The sequence below is a fragment of the Kryptolebias marmoratus genome, linkage group LG16 (genome assembly GCF_001649575.2).
Source record: "Kryptolebias marmoratus isolate JLee-2015 linkage group LG16, ASM164957v2, whole genome shotgun sequence".
In the NCBI taxonomy this organism is placed as follows: domain Eukaryota; kingdom Metazoa; phylum Chordata; class Actinopteri; order Cyprinodontiformes; family Rivulidae; genus Kryptolebias; species Kryptolebias marmoratus.
The window spans coordinates 4,647,363-4,668,316 of record NC_051445.1 but is presented as its reverse complement, the minus strand read 5'-3'; the positions used below and the strand labels follow the sequence as shown (position 1 = coordinate 4,668,316).

The 20,954-nt window shown below is 37.5% G+C and overlaps 1 protein-coding gene across 4 annotated transcripts in view; it reads right to left on the bottom strand.

Moving 5' to 3' along the window:
• The window catches only part of bbs9 (Bardet-Biedl syndrome 9), a 131,150-nt gene that overhangs the window by 53,212 nt on the left and 56,984 nt on the right, over positions 1–20,954 (bottom strand). For all 4 annotated transcript variants that reach the window (XM_037980541.1, XM_037980542.1, XM_017428475.3 and 1 more), the window contains 2 exons: positions 8,249–8,431; positions 2,805–3,054 (listed from right to left, as the gene is read on the bottom strand). In XM_037980541.1, coding sequence (XP_037836469.1) covers positions 2,805–3,054; positions 8,249–8,431 — 433 coding nt within the window. The remainder of the gene's footprint in view (positions 1–2,804; positions 3,055–8,248; positions 8,432–20,954) is intronic.

Here is a 20,954-nt window from a genome sequence, read left to right as displayed (position 1 = left end):
GGCTCCATGGGTGAAAGCCCGGCCACCAGGCGCTCGCCAACGTGCCCCACCTCCAGGCCTGGCTCCAGAGTGGGGCCCCGGTGACCCGCGTCCGGGCGAGGGAACACTGTGTCCAATATTTATATTCATCATAAGGGGTCTTTGGTCCTATTTCTCGTGGATTGCAAATGCTGAAAAGGTACATTGTTTAAAGTACTCTGCAGTGCAGCAACTATAATACAAATTTAAGTTGCAGTTTAAAGTTAAAACAGAAGCCATTTTGTGACAGCTTGGAACATTACAGGTCATTTAAAACAGTGCGTGACAATTTGGGGCCACTCTGGGACAGTTTCGGAGCAACACTGGACACCCTAGTTGAGGGTGAAACTGCTTCCAACAGACAGCCCAGTCTTGGTTGAAAATGTGGAGACTCCAGTGCATTCCAGCTTTATTCTGGGCTGCGGTTTGAAGATGGGGGTGACACTGTGCTGCTGTGGTTACTGGCAATTTGACTGTGGGCTTTACGCTTTTTCAGTCCCTCCTCAATGCACACATGTGTTCTGTATGTACACACACACCAACATGGTTTTAAAAACAGTAAGGAAAAAAAAAATCCAAACGTGTGCAGCGGTGACCTGCTATCCTTCGCTAAAACTGCAAATGAGAACTACTGAGGCACATTCAAACACACAAAGTCCATTTGCCACATATGGTGAACATTATTCTGACAGATAATTTACATTTAAGTAAAATGACTAAAAAGTGCAAAGCTTATACTAAAATCCTTGGTAAATCAGAAAAGACTTTAGTATTTAGGATTCCCTGTATGATGAGCATCAGATAACGGTGGATTCTCCCCTTAAAATAGATCACTGCTGTTTTATATATAGAATCCTGGAGCAGAACTCTTCAATTTGGAAACACCACAGAGACAGAACACACACAGCTGGTCAGAATTACACACTAAGCATGACCTACACTTAAACATACTACATATATTTTCCTGTGCTTTGTGTCCTCTGAACTACACTCACACATACAGTACATACATACATACTGTACATGCATATGTGTGTGCACACACTCATGCATGTAAAGGCCAAATACAGCCCATCTTCTCCCCTCTCTTTAATTCAAAAATAGATTCAGGCCTCAAACCACAGCTACCAGTGAGACACTGAAAATAAATGCAACACACACATGCACTATCAGAGGATGTGGATAGAAAGACGTGTATGTGTGTGTGTGTGTGTGTGTGTGTGTGTGTGTGAACTTTCTGCAAAGGGCTGTGAACATAATAAACATTTCCTGACTGCATTAGTAGAGGAGAAGAAAACCTCAAATTATAAAACAGTTTTACATTCAGATAATTCAGGAAGTTAAAACCCATTAAAGATGAGGGTTTTTTTGGGCACAAATTTAAGAAAAGATAATAAAAGACCCAACCGAGTACATAAAACTAGAGAATCAACAAACGAGAAAAAGATGAATGACAAAAGAGACTAACATGCTGCCCTGACATAGGTTTGAGCAGAGGAGAAAGCAGCAGAGTAAACACAGCACAGCAAAGATGGGAAGCAAAACATAGAAACACGAAGAGCTGCTCATGTTATTTTATGTCTTCATATGTGTGCATGTGCATGTGCATGTGCATGTGCATGCGCATGCAACTCTTCATTGAGACACACTGCTGTTCGAGGAGAGGAGTGGATGGTAGCTGATGAACCATGTAGTAAATAGTCCTGATGCCAATGTGTGTGTGTGTGTGTGTGTGTTACCTCTACTTCTTACACTCACTTTAGACTCACTCTAGTGTTTATCGAAGCACTTTACAAAAAGTGTGTCCAGCTGCAATCAGTCCATTTTAAACATCGCAGAGATAATGTTCTCTAAGCGTGTTTAGATTTGGGTGGGATCTGGAAGGTTTTTATTTCCAGGAAACTAACAGAAGCACATTAACACAGACACAAACACTTCCTATCAATGAAGTGGAACTTGATGTGTGGTTCTGCAGTGCATGTGTGTGTGTGTGTGTGTGTGTGTGTGTGTGTGCCTGTGGTCTTGAGGAGGGAAAACTGATTCCATAAGTGTTGTTGGTAAAGTAAACAAATGTGTATGGTTGCAGGCGGGTAAAAAGGCAACATCTAAAAAGGCTGTTTACTGCCTTGCTATGTGTGTGTGCGTGCGTGCGTGCGTGTGTGTGTGTGTGGGGGGGGGGGGGGATGCATGTGTACGTCTGTCTTTGATTTTGGCAGCAGACCTAATAGGAAGAAACTGTCTGATGAAAAAGCAAATACAAACAGAGTAACTAATTCCTTATAACAACAAAATTGTCAAAAAAGAAATTTTAGAAAATATAAGGATTAATGGTATTATCTGAGTGTGAGTAGTTGTTAATGCTAAACCACTCATTAACTAATTTTGTACCTGATTTGTTGCGATGTCTTGTACCGGAACAATGATTTTTTCATTAAATTGACTTAATACTTTAAATTAGGTCTATGTCTTCCAACTACAAAACAACGTTGCTGGAGTGCAGCAATCCCATTAAAAAGTATGTTAATTTAAAGTTTTGCTAAAAAAAATGACAACCTACTCTGTAAAACCCTCTGCAACAAATGTTTTGGCGTAACGCTCTCTATATTGGTCCCCATAGTGGCGTAAGACACAGACGTCCAGGAAGTATCAGTTTAACAATGATGATGACCCCAAGAGGTCAAAAAAACAAAAACAAGACACAGGTCCCCTCAAATACACCTTCTTTTAAATGTCTATGTCTACTACTGCTTCATCTGTGCATATATCATTTCTCCTCCCTGACTCACCGGGAGCAGCCAGATTCTGGACCTGAGCAGGGACCTGGACATTAGCCTCCGAGGCCAAAGTGAGGCGTCCTCCTTTACCAATGCGATCACACAGCAGAGTTATGTGCTTCTTGAGGCGCGTGGTGTCCTGGGGAAGGCCCAGCACGGGGCCACCTGTATGGGCTAACGATGTAGCCTGATCCTTGGGGCTTCGCGACAAGCAGCTCCGCAGGAGATGAGAGACAGCTGCATCACAGCTCTCCTCCCAACCCTGAGGAGACAGGAAGGTGAGGACTGGATTAACAGGAGTGTTAAATGTTCACTTTTAAATATGTTCAGCTTTTCACTTTCACATGAGTATTAGAACAATGGATAAATGTAATACCAGGACATTTTATTTTTATTTTACCTTTACTTTAATCTTGGGTTTTTAACAGTTTTGGCAAAAAATGGGATAAAGGAGAGTATGATAGAGGGTAAAAGGGTAAACCTAAAATTAAGGAATAATCCAGAAAGGAGGGAATAACAAATGGACAAAACAAAGCAAACAAGACAACTGAAGATGAAAATTTATATAAAGGAGAATAAAAAGTTAAAAACAAACAAAAAAAAGTAAAAAGTCAATGGTTTGACTTTTTTATGTCAGATAACCTTAAATTTGATGACTAATGTGTTTGACATTTAGCAAAGAAACTAATAAAACGTAAAATAAAATTTAAAAAAAACAAAAACAATTATGTGCAATCAGACAGCATCTTTTTGTTACATAATGCTCTCAGACACAAACTTAATCAAACTCATCCTCTCTCGAACATAAATTTGACGTGCTCGTGAGTTTGTTGGGGGGGGGGGTAGTGGAGGGGTAAAGGTGTGTTGACAGGTACCCCTCCACCCTCCTGAGCAACGAGCAACCATCCCTTTCTTCCCCTGCCTGCCGCCACATTGATAGGTCCCTAATGAACCATAATGACAGGTAATCAGACCTGTAATGATGGTGACAGACAGATACAGACAGAGAGAAAGAGACAGAGAGAAAGAAAAAAAACAAGCAAGGGGTTGGAAAAGGTCAAGAAAATGAGATGATAACAAAGGAGAAGATATCAGAGACAGAAAACAACATGAGTGGAAAGATGAAGGAAGGGCAGAGATAAAGACAATAAAAGGAAAGAAAAGCATGTAGCGGAAGAAAAAAATGAGAGAGACGGCAGAGGAGGAGGAGAAATGGGAGTTGAGTGACCTACTCTTACCACAATACCTCAACAGGTTATCAAATACTTGGAGCAAAACAACTGCAGGTTTCTGTGGAAACTTGGCATGCTCACACACATGCTTAGTGACACAAACGTTCCACATGCTGCAGAGAGAAATTAAATATCTTTAAACCTAAACTGCAGACATTTATCCTTGAGAAAAAGAGGAAGTAAAGAAATATGGAGAGGAACAGGTTCGGACAGAGGTTGATACAATAAATAAAGACACAGTTCCCATTAATGCAGAGAAAAAAAATGGAAGTTCAGAAACAAGACAGACGTTGTGTATTCACTAATCTTTAAAGACCATAAGCAGTTTGTGTTAGTGAGAGTGTGTTCTGTTATAAGAAGAAATGAAGTCAGATTAACAGTGTACACATCAGTAATTCCTTGAGAGACCTTATAATGAATGTTTGATCCCTTCACTCCTCATGACCGCACTATTTGTGTAGCTAGATGTTGTATATGGATGACATCACCGTCCACTGGCTTTAAAATGTGTGCTATAAAAACAAATGCAAAAGTAAGTGAAAGTGGGCAAACTTTTAAAAAACTTAAATCATTTGCTATTTTGCAACAAGACAAAATAAAACTATGCCTTTCCACTTGGTTTACTTTTAAAATGAGCATGACTAGTTTGTATCAGAGTCCAGGGAAATGGCTGCAATTTATAATAAAGGCTATACACTGGTTCGCGTTGTAAAATATATTCTTGTATGAACATACTGGCTCACTGTTAACATTTTGTGTTAAAAAAATATTACTAATTATTAAATTATTACAAATCTATGTCAAAAAACATGCTGAGTGTATCAAAGATTTTGGGTCTGATAGACAAAAGACACTGCAATATTGCTCAAATGCCATGGATAGCACACAACCTCAAGAGGCTCCCATTGAGACAAATAAAAGTTCAGAAAGAAATCCCTCAGTCCTGACATCCTCATCCAGACTGGGAAAGTCATTTGAGAGGCTGGAGTTCCGGCTATGTGAAAACAATGTCATCCAGTCTGCTTCCAGGAGGAAACAGCCGAAACACAAATTCTCGCCTTGGCCAATTTCAGTGGGATTCTTTGTCTGAAAGGAATATTAGAAAAACTGGATTTTCCAGCTACTTTGATTAACTGCACAACTTAAGGGTGTTACAAGTTGTAAATACAACCCAACACTATGATTGTGCAAATAATGTCAGTCAGAAGACGTTAAGAAAAAAAAAGTTTAAATAAAAAAGTGATGGCATTAAAGCTTTAAAGACTGTTCCAACCCAAAGATTAACAAAAAGTCTTGAAAAGTACTTGACACTACTTTCAATTAACATTCAGGTATTTTTATGAGTGCTAAATACCACAATATGTCTCACTGTGCTACAATACTTGAACTCCAGCAACTCTGGCACAAAAATGATGGGATATTTGCATAGATAAACAAAAAACAATTATAAAGCCACATGAGGACATCTGATAACTAAAATAATGTCAGACAAAAATGATAATTGTTCTCCACAAGTGTGTGCATGTGCAAGCCTGGAAAAGATTGTTGTTATTGAGAATAAACAACGACCAAGTTATGGTTGATCAGCCGTCTAAGACACTTTAGTGGATATTCTGATTAAAATCAGCTGTGCATTGTTCGAATACAGACGGCCAAGTTGTGGTTGTCACTTCAGGAACCAGTGAGACATGAAATATAAGACAGGAAGTCACATTAGTGTAAGAGATTAAAGGTTTTAAAAGCTTTACAAATGCCAAAACACTGCAGAGTGCCCTGGAAACCTCGGTTTCCAGTGATCATGAACAGGATTTTACAGCTTTGGAAAGTCATCACAGAGGCAATCGTTTGTCTACAGTCACAGAGGAAAGTAAACACTGGAAATATGTTCATAATAAAACACGAGCCACAAGGAATGTTTACTGCTGGTGCCTTTGCCAACACGGATGATGGTGCCAAATTGTTCTTTATGAACATTTGTGGGGATTTGAAGTTTAGGATAAAAAATTATTGGCCAAGCTGTTGGGTTGGGTGAACATATGTTAAATCAGAATGATGCAGAAATCCTTCAGTCATGTTCTCTAAGAAAATATACAACTGGTAAAATGAATAAATAAATGACCTAAATGAGCTTAAAAAAATCAAATCAAATCAAATTTACCTCTGACAATTTTTCATTCACAAATGAAACTGAATCTGCTAAAATTGTTAATCTAAACATGTTTTTTACACTGAAAAGCCAAAAGAAATATTTTCTGCATACAAGATAATGGAGGCAAGCAACAGGAACAAAGATGGAGAAGATGGAGAAAGCAGAAAACACACTTTGGCTGATAGGAGACTGAAAAAAGAACAGAAACAGAGGGAAGAAGAGCTGGAGGATGAGGAGAGAAGTAAAACAGAGCAGAAAGAGGAATGCATAAGGAAAAAGAGAGAGTTTTTCTGCTCAGCTGCAACTAAATGAGACATTTCGTTAGCTCCCACACAGACACATTTCCTCCCTTTTTCCTTCTCCTCTTCCTCCTGTCTGACATTTATAACCTAAATATTTTTTATTTTCTTTGGGATGAGAGCAGAGTACAAGATAACCTTCAAGAAAAACTCTAAATTCTCACACTACCTAAAATACTTGATTTTTTCACTCTGATGAACAACTCTTGTTAAGGAGGAAAAAAGAAGACATTTCATTTGCTGATTTGATTGCTTTTAGTAATCAGATAAAAAAGATTAACATCAGTTATTTTAACTAAAATTATTTGTAAATAAAAAAAAAATAGCAATTCAACAACTAACCAGAAAATAATTGAAGGGACAGTAAAGGTGGGACATATTGTATAGTTCAAATGATTTTTTAGCTGATTGAAATTTGTATAAAATACCAGACTAAGTTTCTTGCATCTCCTTTACAACAACCTCATTTGTCTTTCTCCTCCTTCTCATTATCTCTTCAACTCCTCTGCATTTTCCTTTAATCCAGCTTCTCGGCCCTCTGTCCTGCTTTGTGACATTCATCATGCTGATGACAATCCAGGAATTTATCCCTCTTAAAGAAAGCTGTCTGAGAGCAGGACTTGCACTCAGGTGGAATGACCTCACCTGCGTGAAGGTCAAAAGTCAAGATGTGGCGTGTGATGAGGCAGAACCAATCTGACATTCCCAAGTATTCACTTCAACACTCCAGTGGATCTTTTAATGTGGGACACTGTACTGATGAAAGGAGTTAAGGTGTAAAAAAATTCCTATTTATAAAATACAATAAAAATATGATTTTTCTTTTTGTCTAACTGAACAATTTCTACTTGTAATAAACCAAACAGTGCTGATGACTTAAAAAAAGAAAGAAAAAAAAAACTACATCACTACATTTATCTTTGTTGTCACAACATGGCACCAGAGTGTGTGTTGTGTTTTCTGAAAATAGCCCATCAGTCCACCTGTTTCTCTTGATGTCGTGAACATGACCCTAATTACTACTAATTCACTTAATGCCATTAATCCCATTTAGAATAACAAACACACTTTCTCAGTCCCTTAAGGCTTATCAATTGACCTTCTCAGCTTATTTCGGTCTACAATTTTTGGGTGTATGTGTGTGGGTATGTGCATGTGTAAGATCTTTTATATACAGTTGTGTTCATGTGACTGTGGGCAATGTTGGACTGGGAAAGAGGTCTGGAAATAGACTTACTGGTAATGAAAGGTTCAGAGAATTGATCAGAGGCATGGAAAAACTAACACACTCACACAAGCTTGTACAGCAGCCCTAATCAGGACACTGCAGTGACTTTTATTCACTGTGTATACAGCCTAACCTTAAACTAACAACTTAATTCTAACCCAAACCAACACCTCTGGAGTGACAATCTGCATGTTTAGAACTGGACTTTGATCCAATAAGCATTACTTCAGGAATTCTAGGTCTTAAATGTAAAAGGGTTACACACTGGGACTCATTGTGGTATGACTTTATAGATCAGTTTGTGTGTGCACTGATTCTCTTTTCACACAGATCTGATGTTAAACTTAGAAACCATAGAACACTCTCCTGGTGTAGAGCTGACAGGTGAGTATTGAGTAGAGTAGAGCAAGTGTGAGGCCAGAGTGCTTATTATATTTTAAATGTTTTCAGAGTGTGTGTTTAGGATGGAGTTGTGTTTACCAAGCGGCCTGCAGATGGATGGACAGACACTGAGATGCTAATGAACTTCTACATGCATGTGTGTGTACCAGCTGTGGTGTGTCCTGCAGCAGAGGCAGCAGTGTGGCTTCCAGGATGGCAGTCTGATCAGGCGTCAGGCCCTGCCACAACGACAGCAGCAGCACGAGCAGGTGAGTGGCGCTCCGCAAACGGACAAATGCCTGCTCTAGCAGTGCCCGGTTCTCCTCTGCAGCCTCTGCCAATGCCATTACCTGAAAAAGACAGACCACAGTGAAAATCCTTGCTTACTATTTTACTATTTTGATTGTTTTGAGAATACAACAATCAGTTGAAAAAAAGGTGTGAGTTTCTCTTGCTTTTTTTTTAAAATTGCTGCTTTGCAGCAGATTAAAAACAAATGTATGCATGAATGAGGTGTGGTGGGACCAGGTGCATCTGACCCACAACAAAAGGTCAATCCCTCTATCCTTCCATCATTGCACCAACAAAGAAGTGAAGATGAGTGGAGTGGCAAGGACAAGTGATGACAGAGCAAGACATATGAAAACGAAGTCAACAAGAAAGGACAAGTTGGACAAAGAGAAGGAAAGAAACAGGAGATGAGGGAGGAAGATGAGAGAGATGAACAGACGAGAGTGAAAAAGAAGAGGTGAAAGCAGATCTGGGACTAATGGACAAATGTGTGTTCAGATAAATTAACAATCTGCAGGCCTGAGTGCCAACTTACGCCAGAAGTTTGTTTGACAAATGGATTTGGTACTTGCCATTTGATCCTAGACAAACAGAAATGAACGACATAAAGAAGTAAAGTGGGTGTGTGTGTGCATCCACTTGTGTGCGAGGGTTAAGCAGTAATTGCCGAAGTAAGCCGTTCTGATTTGCGTAACACTCAGCTACAAACAGGTTTAAACTCCAACTCACTTCCCTTCGTTTCTGTAGTAACCTAAAAGAAGTCCCTGTGGTGAGGGTCGTCTATGGGTGTCATGTCACTCACATTTCGCTCATAAGCCACACACACATTCCAATCTTTGAATGCACAATCCTCATAAATACAGACAGTTTTTCCGTGACTCATGTTTTCCTGAACCATCTGATCAAAGCCTATGGGTTTCCATAAAATAATTTTAGTTTTATTTTTTTGTTTTTGTTTTTTTAAATCCTAGTCATATAAGACTGGTAATGTCTGATTTTTTTGTGCAATACTGAACAAAATTTTGAAATCAAAATCTGGAACAAAATACAGATTATTTTCATTTTTCTCCATTTTCTTTAAACATTTGTTGCTGTTCAGTGCTGCAGGGAGCTGGTGCCTATCGCCATTAGGCAATAGGTGGCGGTACAACCTGAACAGGTCACCAACCAATCACAGGGCCAGATAGAGACAAACACCATTCACACTCATGCTCACACCTAGGGTCAATTTAGCGACTCCACTTAACCTAATATGCATGTTTTTGGACTTTGGGAATAAACCAGAGTACCTGAAGGATACCCACGCATGCACAGGGAAAATATACATTCTGTTCATGAATAAGACCTAGCTGGTAGTTGAACCCAGGATCTTCCTGCTGTGAGGCCACAATGTTAATCAACTGTGTCACCGCTGGGCCCAGTTTTAAAATAAAAAAATAAAAAAAGTTGATGACTTTCACATTCAAGTAGGCAATGACAAGTGTGTTCTATTATTTAAATACTGTACTAATTAACTTAAATTTCTTTAAGGTATTAGAACTCAATGCCTTAAAGTTTTTTTTTTTCTGTAAAACTTAAATCTACCTACTAAATCATATCATTTTATTAACTGGAGAAACTAGAAACATTAAATAAAAACCATTTGTCTGTTGAAAACAACTGGGGATTTTAGTCTTGATAACCACTCAGTAAGTTTTAAAATACATCACATTCCTTAATTCAACTATATAATGCTTTTAGTATCAAGCTGTGACAGACTGAGCCATTTTAGATTGTTCTGAAATGATATATTGGAACAAATATAATACAAGTTCCCAAAGTAACACAACATAAAGTATTTTGTTAAAGAAAAGCAGTTATCTTAAGACCACAAATTCATTTAAAAAGCTTCCTTCCGTTGTTCATTAAATGTTTCCTTTCAAACAGGTACTACGGGTTTAAAATTCAGACCTCCATTCAGTATACATTTTAATATGGTAATGCATAATTTTTCTTTTCCACACAAACACACATAGATCTTCATTCTCAAGACATACACACACATATCCTTAACCACCCTGCTCCTGGGGTTTCTGAAAGTGTGGGTGTATTGATAAAAGGCTCCAGGTCCACTGAAGGGATCCATTGTTGGCAGTGGCTCAGTTCCACACACACACTCTGATTGATGCCAGCTGAGAGAACACAAAGGCACATTTAGCCTGGAAACATACACACGTACATGAACTACACATTAAAGAACATGCACACATGTGGGCCCAAAGTTTCACATAGGTTTGACACAAACCCACACATGCTTGCACACACAAACAATAGATATAAATATAAATGCGATGCTGGCCTACAAGTTATTTAAACACAGATCCTCCAAAAAAGGTACAAACCTGGACATCTAATTACGTGCCAACACAAACACACACACACAGTAGCTGTGTTAACAGCTGAACTACACGTGACCTTAAACAACCTGCAGTTGAGGCTGCCGAGGTCAGGACCTTCTGACGTGTTTGAGATAAAGCCTTGACTCTTTTCAGAACACATAAATAAGACATTCTGTTTCATCTTAGATGCTTAAACCTGGTTTACATCTTCATGACAAGGTGCAACTTTGTGAAAGTGTTTTCTTTTAGACTGGTATGCATTTAAACTGGAACATTTAACTGTGATTTACAAAAAAGAAAAACTCTATATTTTACATTCCCTTCTGTCTGTCCCTTCATTTTGTATTACCTTGCAAAAGGAGTAACAAACCCCACACAAAAAGTCCCACAAGCAGCCATGTTTGTATATTCACACACCATTGCACTAAGTTATGCACACACATGTACTGCAGCCACAAGAAGCATAGTGAAAAACACAAACAGAAATCCTGGGTACCCTTATCTATGGAAACGCACGATTTACAGCACAAACATGAGTAAACATATACAAACCATGCGGCTGTGGTTTAAATGAAGTAATTTGAAATTATGAACTGTATGACTTTTGGTAGATTCAAAAAGCAACTTGTGGAAGTCAAGTTTGAGAGAAAAAAAAAGAATCATAGAATCAAAAAACACAAATCTAAGGTAAGAACTGGTCATGGCAGACCTCTGAAAAAAAACAACAGTCCAACAAAAATAATGCCAAGATCATGGAAACTAAGTGTCCAATGTTTTTAAGTTCCTTGGCAGGTATGTTTACTCATGCATCCTGGAAAACTTGCCAACATGTTGTTTATAATTCGTTCAGTATCTTGTGTGTTTTTACATAGCCTCGCACTGAATCAGGAGCAGAAATGGACTCTTTGTTATCATGATTGGTCAGGAGCAGGACCTAATTGTATGCAGTAGTAGAAAGTCTACAGAACAATAAACTGGATAAAGCTGAATGGAAAAAAAGAAGAGTAGTCATAGAAGAAACACACAACAAAGACCCTACAAAGAGCGCTGGGGAAGATGAACACTGGAGTGTATATGCTGGTGAGTGATTAGTAACAGGTGGAGAAATTATAGTTTAGGGACAAGACAAAAGGCACTGAGGACATCTAGGGGGAATGACAGGTAAAAAAAGGAGGCAAACTGATGAACAAATACAGAAATCAAGAACAAAACCTGAAGGCAAAAATAACAAAGCTCTAAGAAAGCAAATTAATAAATCACCAAGGAATAAAAAAACAAACAAAAAAAAGATATCATATTTTTGGATGAGCTGACATGATTTTCTGAGGTCCTAATGATGACAGCATCTTTTTTTCTGAGCTACTTTATTTAAAGCTTGGAACGCCACACTCTCCAGCTTTGAACTGAGGAAACTCCTCGGATGGGAAGTGAAATGTCTTTAACTACAAAACAGAAGTTCAGTTGATTTGTTTGTTAAAATGTTTTTGATTTACCCTTTTGAAGCATATTTTAGGACAGTTAGTAAAACTCCTTTCCTCTCCACTCTGTTTCTTAGTTGTATAGATGCAAACTGTGCTCAATGACTCTTGAAGTGAACCTTCATGAACAAGCGTGGCAGTTCAGCTGAGAATAAAACAGTAATTTCTCAATGTCATGATAGCACAATCACAATAAAGTCAAGTTAACAAAAAGAACTCTTGATTTTTTCTCTTTATGTTGCCAAGGCAACTGGTTTTGTATGTGCTTAAGTTCTTGAGGTTTGGTGACTGGTTAGACATCATTAGTTTTAAAAGTTACTTTTTCACTATTAACCTACACTGCATAACCTATTTGATTCAAATTAGCTGAGTTGATTTTGAAATGTTGACCTCAATTTTTCTTCACAACATTAACACAAACTGAAGTAATGTGTCCCTTTAATTGTAGGTGTAAAAAAAGAAACATCTTAACATGGGCACTGAAAACATCACCAGTGATCCACAAGGCTAAAATGTGCCTTTAGTACAAGGTAAAAAGTTTTGTGGAACATCCTATATATTACCAAGGTGATGTCTGCGAAAGCATAAACAGCAAATGTTTTTTAAAAAAGGATAATTGTAAACAGTAGCTGCCAAACATCAGTGAGAGTTAGGTAAAGTCAGGATGATTGCAAGAGGAAAACTAAAACAAAAACATTTGTTGACAAAGTTTTATCCTCAAGCAAAATGAGGTAAAACAACAAAGGTTGGCATGTTTTTCAGTATGAGTCTGTGTGAATGTATCCCTCACTGAAGGAAAAGATTAGATGTTTCCTGCTCAGTTAGTCACAGTAAATAGTATGGATGAACTCCAACACACACAGAAAGATGCAAATATAAATAAACACAGTCAAACACAACATTGTACTATTTGTTTCAGTAGAAAGTGACTGAAATATGACAAAACACACCACATTCTACACTAAAGATGACAAGAAGGAGAGAAAAAATGTGAGGAAAAAGAGACACTGAGAAAGTTGTTTTCAGAATTGAAGTAAAACAGAGAAAGGGAAGAACAGAGTGAAAAGGGTTTGCATCCTGAAGACTGAAAAGAAAAGACAAGTGAAATGTGAAAGACTGAAAAGTTCAGATTAGGGCCAAATCAAAGTAACATAGACGGCTGTGTGTGCACGTGTGTGTGTTCAGGCTCTGCCTTTCTGTGTCTTAATTAAAGGACCAATTAGAGTCTCTGTTTAATGACGGCTGAAAACACACACTCCATTTCCTCGTGGAGGATGACTAATACACACTCTCAAACAGATACAGTTACATACAAAAACACTGAGTCTGAAATATTTAACACATTTTCACACACACGTTCATTAGCATGTGCTCAGCTCATGGAATGACAAATGGGCTTTCACTAACATAAGACCACATTTCCTTTGGAATGAAAATAACTAATTCACTGTTTCATTTGAGAATGTTTGTGTGAAGCCCAAATATCTGAAACTGGGAGGCATTTAAGATTGTCTTTGCTGTTACAGAGGCTGAATCAGACTCCCAAATGCAATAAACACACTCACAAAAGTACTGATAATATACAACAGTTAGCTATAACATTATGACCCCTGATATTAGGTAGGTCCACTTGTTGAAAGTAAAACAGATCCAGGTTTTCAGAAGATGGACTAAGAACAAGTAAAAAGTTGTCTGCATCACTGTAAACATGTCGGTAAATTCAACTTACTTTTCTTACAGGTCAGGAAATAGAAATAACAACAACAGCAAAAACGTAATAACTGTATTTATTTTTTTACTTAAATAATCTGTGATAGGATCTGGCAGCCTAAATTGAAACAAAAGAGACGGGACAAAATCAAATGCCAGACAAAGGAGACAGCCCAATCTCACAGGCAGTTGACGGAGTGATCAGAATCTCTTTTTGCCAAAGTGTGATAAGCAGACAGTCAGACAGTAACCACTATTGTTTGTGGTCAAAACAAACATGCACAAAATACTGATAATGGCGTCTGTCTACACACCGACTGATGAAACACGAGATAAAACAGAGAAAAAGAGTAAAAAAATAAAAGGAAAAGCTTGGCTGAAAGAAAAAAAAAAACGTAGGAAATAGATACAGTATAGGTTAGAGAAAAAAATGGTTTCTATTTATTGAAGTCTTATTGAAGGCTTGCAGAACAAGTGGAGGATTAAGTGACTGGATCACATAACTGAGCCTGATCCAGTGTCTGATGTTTTATCCTGTGCTGTGGGAAGCTTAAATGATACCACTTTGATCAACCTACTCTGGCTTTCCACTATGTAATAACTCATATTTTTCCAAAAGTCTGGTAAAATTGAACTAACAATCAACATCTAACATTTAAAATAATCACTAATCAATTAATGCAAGTACAAATATGCCATAAAGTGGTTATGCATAAGGAAAGGGGTTGTTAACATTCTTTATGTTTTTTAAGAAATAATTTCAAACAGTGGTGTTTAAATAGTTAGGGTTGTTTTATTCTTGTTTAGAGAAAAAAAAACAATGTTGACCAAAGTTTATTTGATCGGTTCACTTGCTTCAAGGTGATACAGATGACTAAAAGTGAGATAAACTCATTCAGTGTATCAATGCAATAAAAAAGTGGCTTCTTTAGTAGAAAATAAAGTCAACCTTTTGGACCAAGGCTGTCACAGATGCTTTAACAGGCCGTCGTTCAGCCGTACAGACGGCTGCTAAAACACTGCAGTGTGATTTATGAGGCTGTCCAGCTCCGTCAAAGACCTGACTGAACTCTTGTTTGTTCGGACAGCAAGCCTGAGAGAGAGAAGGACGCCTTCTGCTTTTCTTTGACACGTGTGTTCACAGGGTCATAAAGAGCTTAATTCTCCGCTAATAGCTTGTGTTCACTTCCACAATCTCACTTCAGACTCCCTGAATCCTTGATCATTTTTTCTCTAAAATATAGGCAGGTAAAAACACAAAGAATGGATGAAACACACACAAATCAACACACTATTAGACCCCCACCATCTTCACCTAAATCCTGACAATATGCACCACATACAAACACGACTTCTTCACAATCACACATGCAGTTTCATTTCCTTATAGGACACGTTAACATAAAAGTACTGCTTAAAATACAAAAGAAACAGACAAAATAAAAGTCTTCAATCTTGAGATTAAACTTTCCATTTATTGGATCTCAACAACTGAAGGATAAAATTCTTTCATCACAGGGAACTCTTTATCATGTTTACACCAAATAAGGAGGAAACCAGATTTGTCCTTAAGGTTTTATCACAAAAATAAAACTAAAGAAAAAGAAACTAAAAGAAAATAGAACCAACAATAAACAATTCAGATGACACAACAAAAATAGGACTAACCCTAAGATTTTAGATACTATTTTTTGTAAGGAATGACTATAAAGTAATTATTTTGAATGGGGATTTATCAAGATAAAACACAACAACAAGTGATACTTTATTAATCTAACATGGAATAGTAATTATCAGTTTATCTAAACCAAAATAATTCTTTGAACAGAATGTTTGGAGTTTAGGATTAATGTTTTCGGTTTCTTATCCATGCAAGAATTTGGAGTACTTTAAATTATTTTGGTAAAAAGTTCCCTTTGAATTTAGTTAGAACCTGTTATTAATTCTGCCAGTATGTCAGATTAGCTTTGATGAAACATTAGATTGAAAATATATGTTGTTTATCAATTTGCATCAGTTAAAATGAAAAAGCCAGACTCAAAATTACTTCTTTTATCTTTGTCATTACACAGAGTTAGAGGTGCCTCACCAGATCAGAAGCTGTGGAAGGCCAATTCTCACCTTGTCTTTGGGTAACTTGGAGGCTGCTCAAGCCTCTAGCAGAACCACGACAAGGAGGCAGGTTAAGGCCCAGAGCCCATTGAGGGTCAGTGGTCAGCGTTCTATCCAAGGTCACCTGAGGTTGTGGTGATGTTCGCAGAAGGTCAGCCAGGAGGCAACTGATGCAGCAGGAGGCAGCCAACACACAACTGGAGCAATGCTCTTAAAATACATGAAGTTATTTCTCAACTTATGTTTCTCTTTACAGTTTTGTCTTTCTTTATTGTTTGTCTGCTGAACTTACAAAGAGACTGAGCAAACATGTTTTTTTTCTCAGGATACAAAACCAAAACAAAGAAACGATGGGAAGGTCTTCACATGAGGAACACAAAAAATGAAGTACCTAACAAACTGAATTGCAACCACCCACTAAGGCTTTCTCTTCAGTTTGTTAACAAAAAAGATTTGATAAAAAAGGTTTCTGTTCCACCATAGTGTTGAGCAGAAAGGATTTATCTCACACTGTTCAGAGATTCTTTCACTCACATCTGAGTACAGTTCTCCAGTAAGACAAGACATAATATTTGTTAATACAGATGAATAATTTTCATATTATATAATATTGCACACTGATGTTAATTAATAATCATTTCTCATATTTTAAAAGCTTAGTAATCAAATAAACATTTAATTTCAGCAATGAATCAGGTTTTTCTTCACAAGCCTTAGGAAAGCATGTAAACAATCTGTGAATCGCTGATTAGATGTCCACATGTGTATACATGTGTCCCAAAACAATCAAGATTCACTCAGGTCAGAATGAACTTTTCAGAGAACAGTTGGCAAAGGTCAGAGGTCATGAAAAGGAGGACTTTTACATGCCACAAAAGTTTGTTATAAACTTTTGTGAAAGTCTTTTGGCTTTAAAATTCACACGCAGATCATAGTTGTTACAGTTTGCTGGGTGGTCCTCAGGGGCCAGAGGGCCCTGAAAGAGCAGCGGACTAAATTACAGAGCACGACCCACCGCAGTGTCAGCCAACGTGGGATTAACACCGGGGCTGAGTCCCAGGCTGCCAGTAGCCCCAGGCTGTGGGTGCTGACCTCAGCAGGTTCCGAGGTGACCTCAAACACACACACACACATACATGTGCTGGTTAAGGCCCACCCAGGGCTGAAATAATGAGGGTGTTTGGTCAGTCCAGCTGGACGGAACCAAAAGGGGGATCTAAGTGGAGGCTGGACCGGAGATTTTAAATATGATTCGGCTGCTTATCTGTTTTTCTGAAATATTCAGAGTTATGTCTAAACACAAATTTCAGCCAAGGCATTAATCGCAGTTGGCAGCAAAACATGTCTTAGTCATCCTGAAAAAGCAGCATTCTTCTGATTTTACCTCACAGTTACTTTAATCATTCGATAGCATCTCAAAAGGCCTAATATATTTGCTCCTGGCTTTGTAACCGCTGACTCTGTTACCTAGCAGATATTTGTGTTTCAAAGTTTCTAATCTCTTTAAGCTGTTCACAGGTGTGTCTTTGGCATTGTCTCAGTAACTTTCATATAAAACAAAAGAACAATGAGAACTGTCTTTCAATATTTTCATCCACTGCAAACTGCAAATCCATAGCAGCCACAACAGGGAGCTCCTACAAAAATACACATTAACAGAGTTCTTGTGTCAAAAGGAGGCCTTTGTAATAAATGAAAACCATGTGTGTAAAATAAAAATGACTTGACTTCACAACTTTCTCACTCTAGATTAACAAAGAGTTGCACTGATAGTGCATAAGCTTGAAATGTGTCCTGCTAAATTTATTAAATTCTCATACTTTCTTTTTTCAATACAGTGTTAAAACAAATCTAATACAAAGAAAACTAAAACAAACACAATTGATCAATTTACTTCTACACTGCCTCTGTCACGCTTGTGTTTAACTATGTTGCCATGTTGTCTTAAAGAAAGCTTTGAAATATGCTACATTTAAATTTAATGTCATTAATTTGAATAAAAGTGGTAAAATGGACAAGAAAAAGTGATTTATGAAAGTGGTCTTGACAGTTTTTTAAATCAGAAAACTGCAAGGTGAGGCTAAAAACATCTGGATCTTGAACCAGGTGAAGGGAAACTTCAGGGTCGAGAAGGAGGATGTAGGCCTCACACACACACACACACACACGCACAAACATAAACACCTCACTGAGAGATAGAGCTGTTTAGAAGTGTTGTTTTGGGTCAAAGGTCTGATAGATACACTGACACACTCATGTCCTGAAGCAAGACATTTAAATCAATTCAGCCTGAAACACGCTCACAAACAGCCGTGGTTTTAATGCAAACACACTCAGACAACCTCCCAAAGAGACTCTGCATGAACACATGCAAGTGACACAGTTAGCAAGTGAGTATTAATACCATGTCAAGTGCTTTAACCCTAGGGCCCGTTTCATATGAGCAGCTGCAAATGTAGTGAGGGTGTGTGCATGTGTGTGTTGGTGTTAAACCTTTCTCAATAGCCAAAATATATATATGAACTCTGTTGACCTGTTTAAGAGTTTGGGGGTGTACGAAAACATACGGACACGCTCGCATCAAACATATTTCCTCACATATGGATTCTCGAGGGGCTCAGGGGAGAGGGGGGATAACATATATAAGGTGCACCATAATAAAAAAAAAAATCTGCTCTAGTCAAGCACACTGTAAATTATGTCAGTCAGTGGCAAGGATACAATTAAATTTTTTAAATTCATGTTACAAATAAGTTAAATCAAGATGTTTTTCTTACGAATCAAGTGTTCACTTTTGATGCTGTTTTGTTGTGTGACAGTGTAAGTGTTAGTTGAAGTTAAACAGTTTATTGAATGAAAGTAAGTTTGAATGAATGTCATAAAGCATCTTTGGTCTCCTTATTGCTGCCAGATGTCCAGATGTGGTTGAGTCCTAATTATTGACTGAAAATTAATTACTGCTGCAGTGTGGATTTGTGATTTCATCCGATAGGTTCAAAACATTTTAGTACAAACATTTTAATGAATGCAATCATTTCAACTAATGAGGCTTAAGTTCTAAGTATCAAACCTTTCTTTAAACACATTATGGGAAAAAGCTCAAATTCATCTGTAATTATAGAAGTTGTTATTACAAAACAAACATGAAAAACCCAGATGGCATGACCGATTTGAAGACTTGATGATTTGATGTCAGATTTATTCCCTCACACACAACAACAGCTCAGAAAGCTACGGAGCGAAGATAACTCCGGTTTGTCTGACAATAAAAATATCTTCAAGTTATTTTCAGATGTTTCTCCTCATATGTGCTGTATGTTGCCAATGTGTATGCGGTCTGTGGTGTGGTGTGTGAGCATATGTGTGTGTGGGGGGGACAGTGTTTAGTCTGAAGCCATATTTAGTCTCTATGGTCCTCTGAGGAGGCCTATAATCACACAGAACCTTTCTCTCTACTCATTACACACATACACACACACACACACAAACGTCCTGTCATTAACAGTTCACACTAACCTCCCAGGCTGTGTGTATGTATGTGTACCAGCCGTACAACAAATATGCAGATATGCAAATAATTACACATGCATGTAGATTCACAAAAAGTTCCAATTCACCTTGCATACATGTGAACACTACCCTAAATACTCACACACTCATGCAGACAAAATATAACCTAGGTTGTTATTTCAGCAGGCGAACTGCAAAAGCAAACACATACTGTATGTAATCTGGCTGTAATATAATTTCAATCGAGAATAAAACTGAATAAGAGCCCCAGAAATAACTTCTGACCACGGCTAAAAGCTTGACAGCAAATTATTTTCCAAATTTAGACTCACTTCACATGTAACATGTAAAGAACTAAATATCATTTTAATTAAGGAAGCAATAGCTCAAATATGAGTGAAATGTGCAGCTTTATAAGAAATGGGTAAAAAGATATATATGAACCAAAGATTGTCTTGTCTTAATTATAAATAAGTTTTATATTTAAAAAAATTGTTGTAAAAAAATAGAATTAATGTAAAATATTGAGGTTTTGTTTTTGTTAAATAGCAGAAATTTCTTATGAACAGGGACTGCTCTGAGTAGACATTAGCTCAACTTCCCTATGAGAATCCCTCCAAACTAAAGCCAATTTAAATGCTTTCTATTCCAGGTGAAATGCTCAAAAGTTTTAAATACTATACACAGCCCCACTTAAAAAAGAACTCTCCCTTTAAGCCTCCTCGAGGGTGCCTTTCAATAACAGTGAATTCATAAACAAACAGCCTCAGTCACATTGCGGGTTTATGCTTTTTGCTTTCAATCCAGTGTCAATATACACTATATTAAAAAAAAAACAGGATTCAGTGTTAAACATATTATATAACTGATCCTGAGGTGGACATACTGTACTTGTACCTCCAGCTGAGACACAACAGGGTGTAAACCACACAGTTGTTTTGATTGCTCGTTAAGGCTGTGATTCATACACTCCTCCTAAGGATCTCTGAAAAGACTGTCAGTTACAGAACTGAAAATGATGCAAAATTAAATGCAATTTTCCAAAATTGTTTACCATACCACAGGAAAATACCAGCTCTGTTCAAACATGTAGCTGCATTCATTGCCCTTACTGTTTTTGTTTAAAAGGATAAAATATGACCACATACTGTACAGCTGTACAGTTACAAAGTCATGTGTGTTTCTCTATATTCTGGAACAACTTATGTTGTGGAGACAAAATCTTTTTACACAGGAAAAATATGAGGAAAAAAGTCTTTGAGATATAATGTATTATTATTCAGTGTCAATTTAAACTGATGTTACGATGAGTTTGGGGTGGAGTACGTGTCAAGGAAATTAATAAAGTCTCTAATAGATTTTGAAGCTGCTGTAACACAACTCTGTGTGTAGTT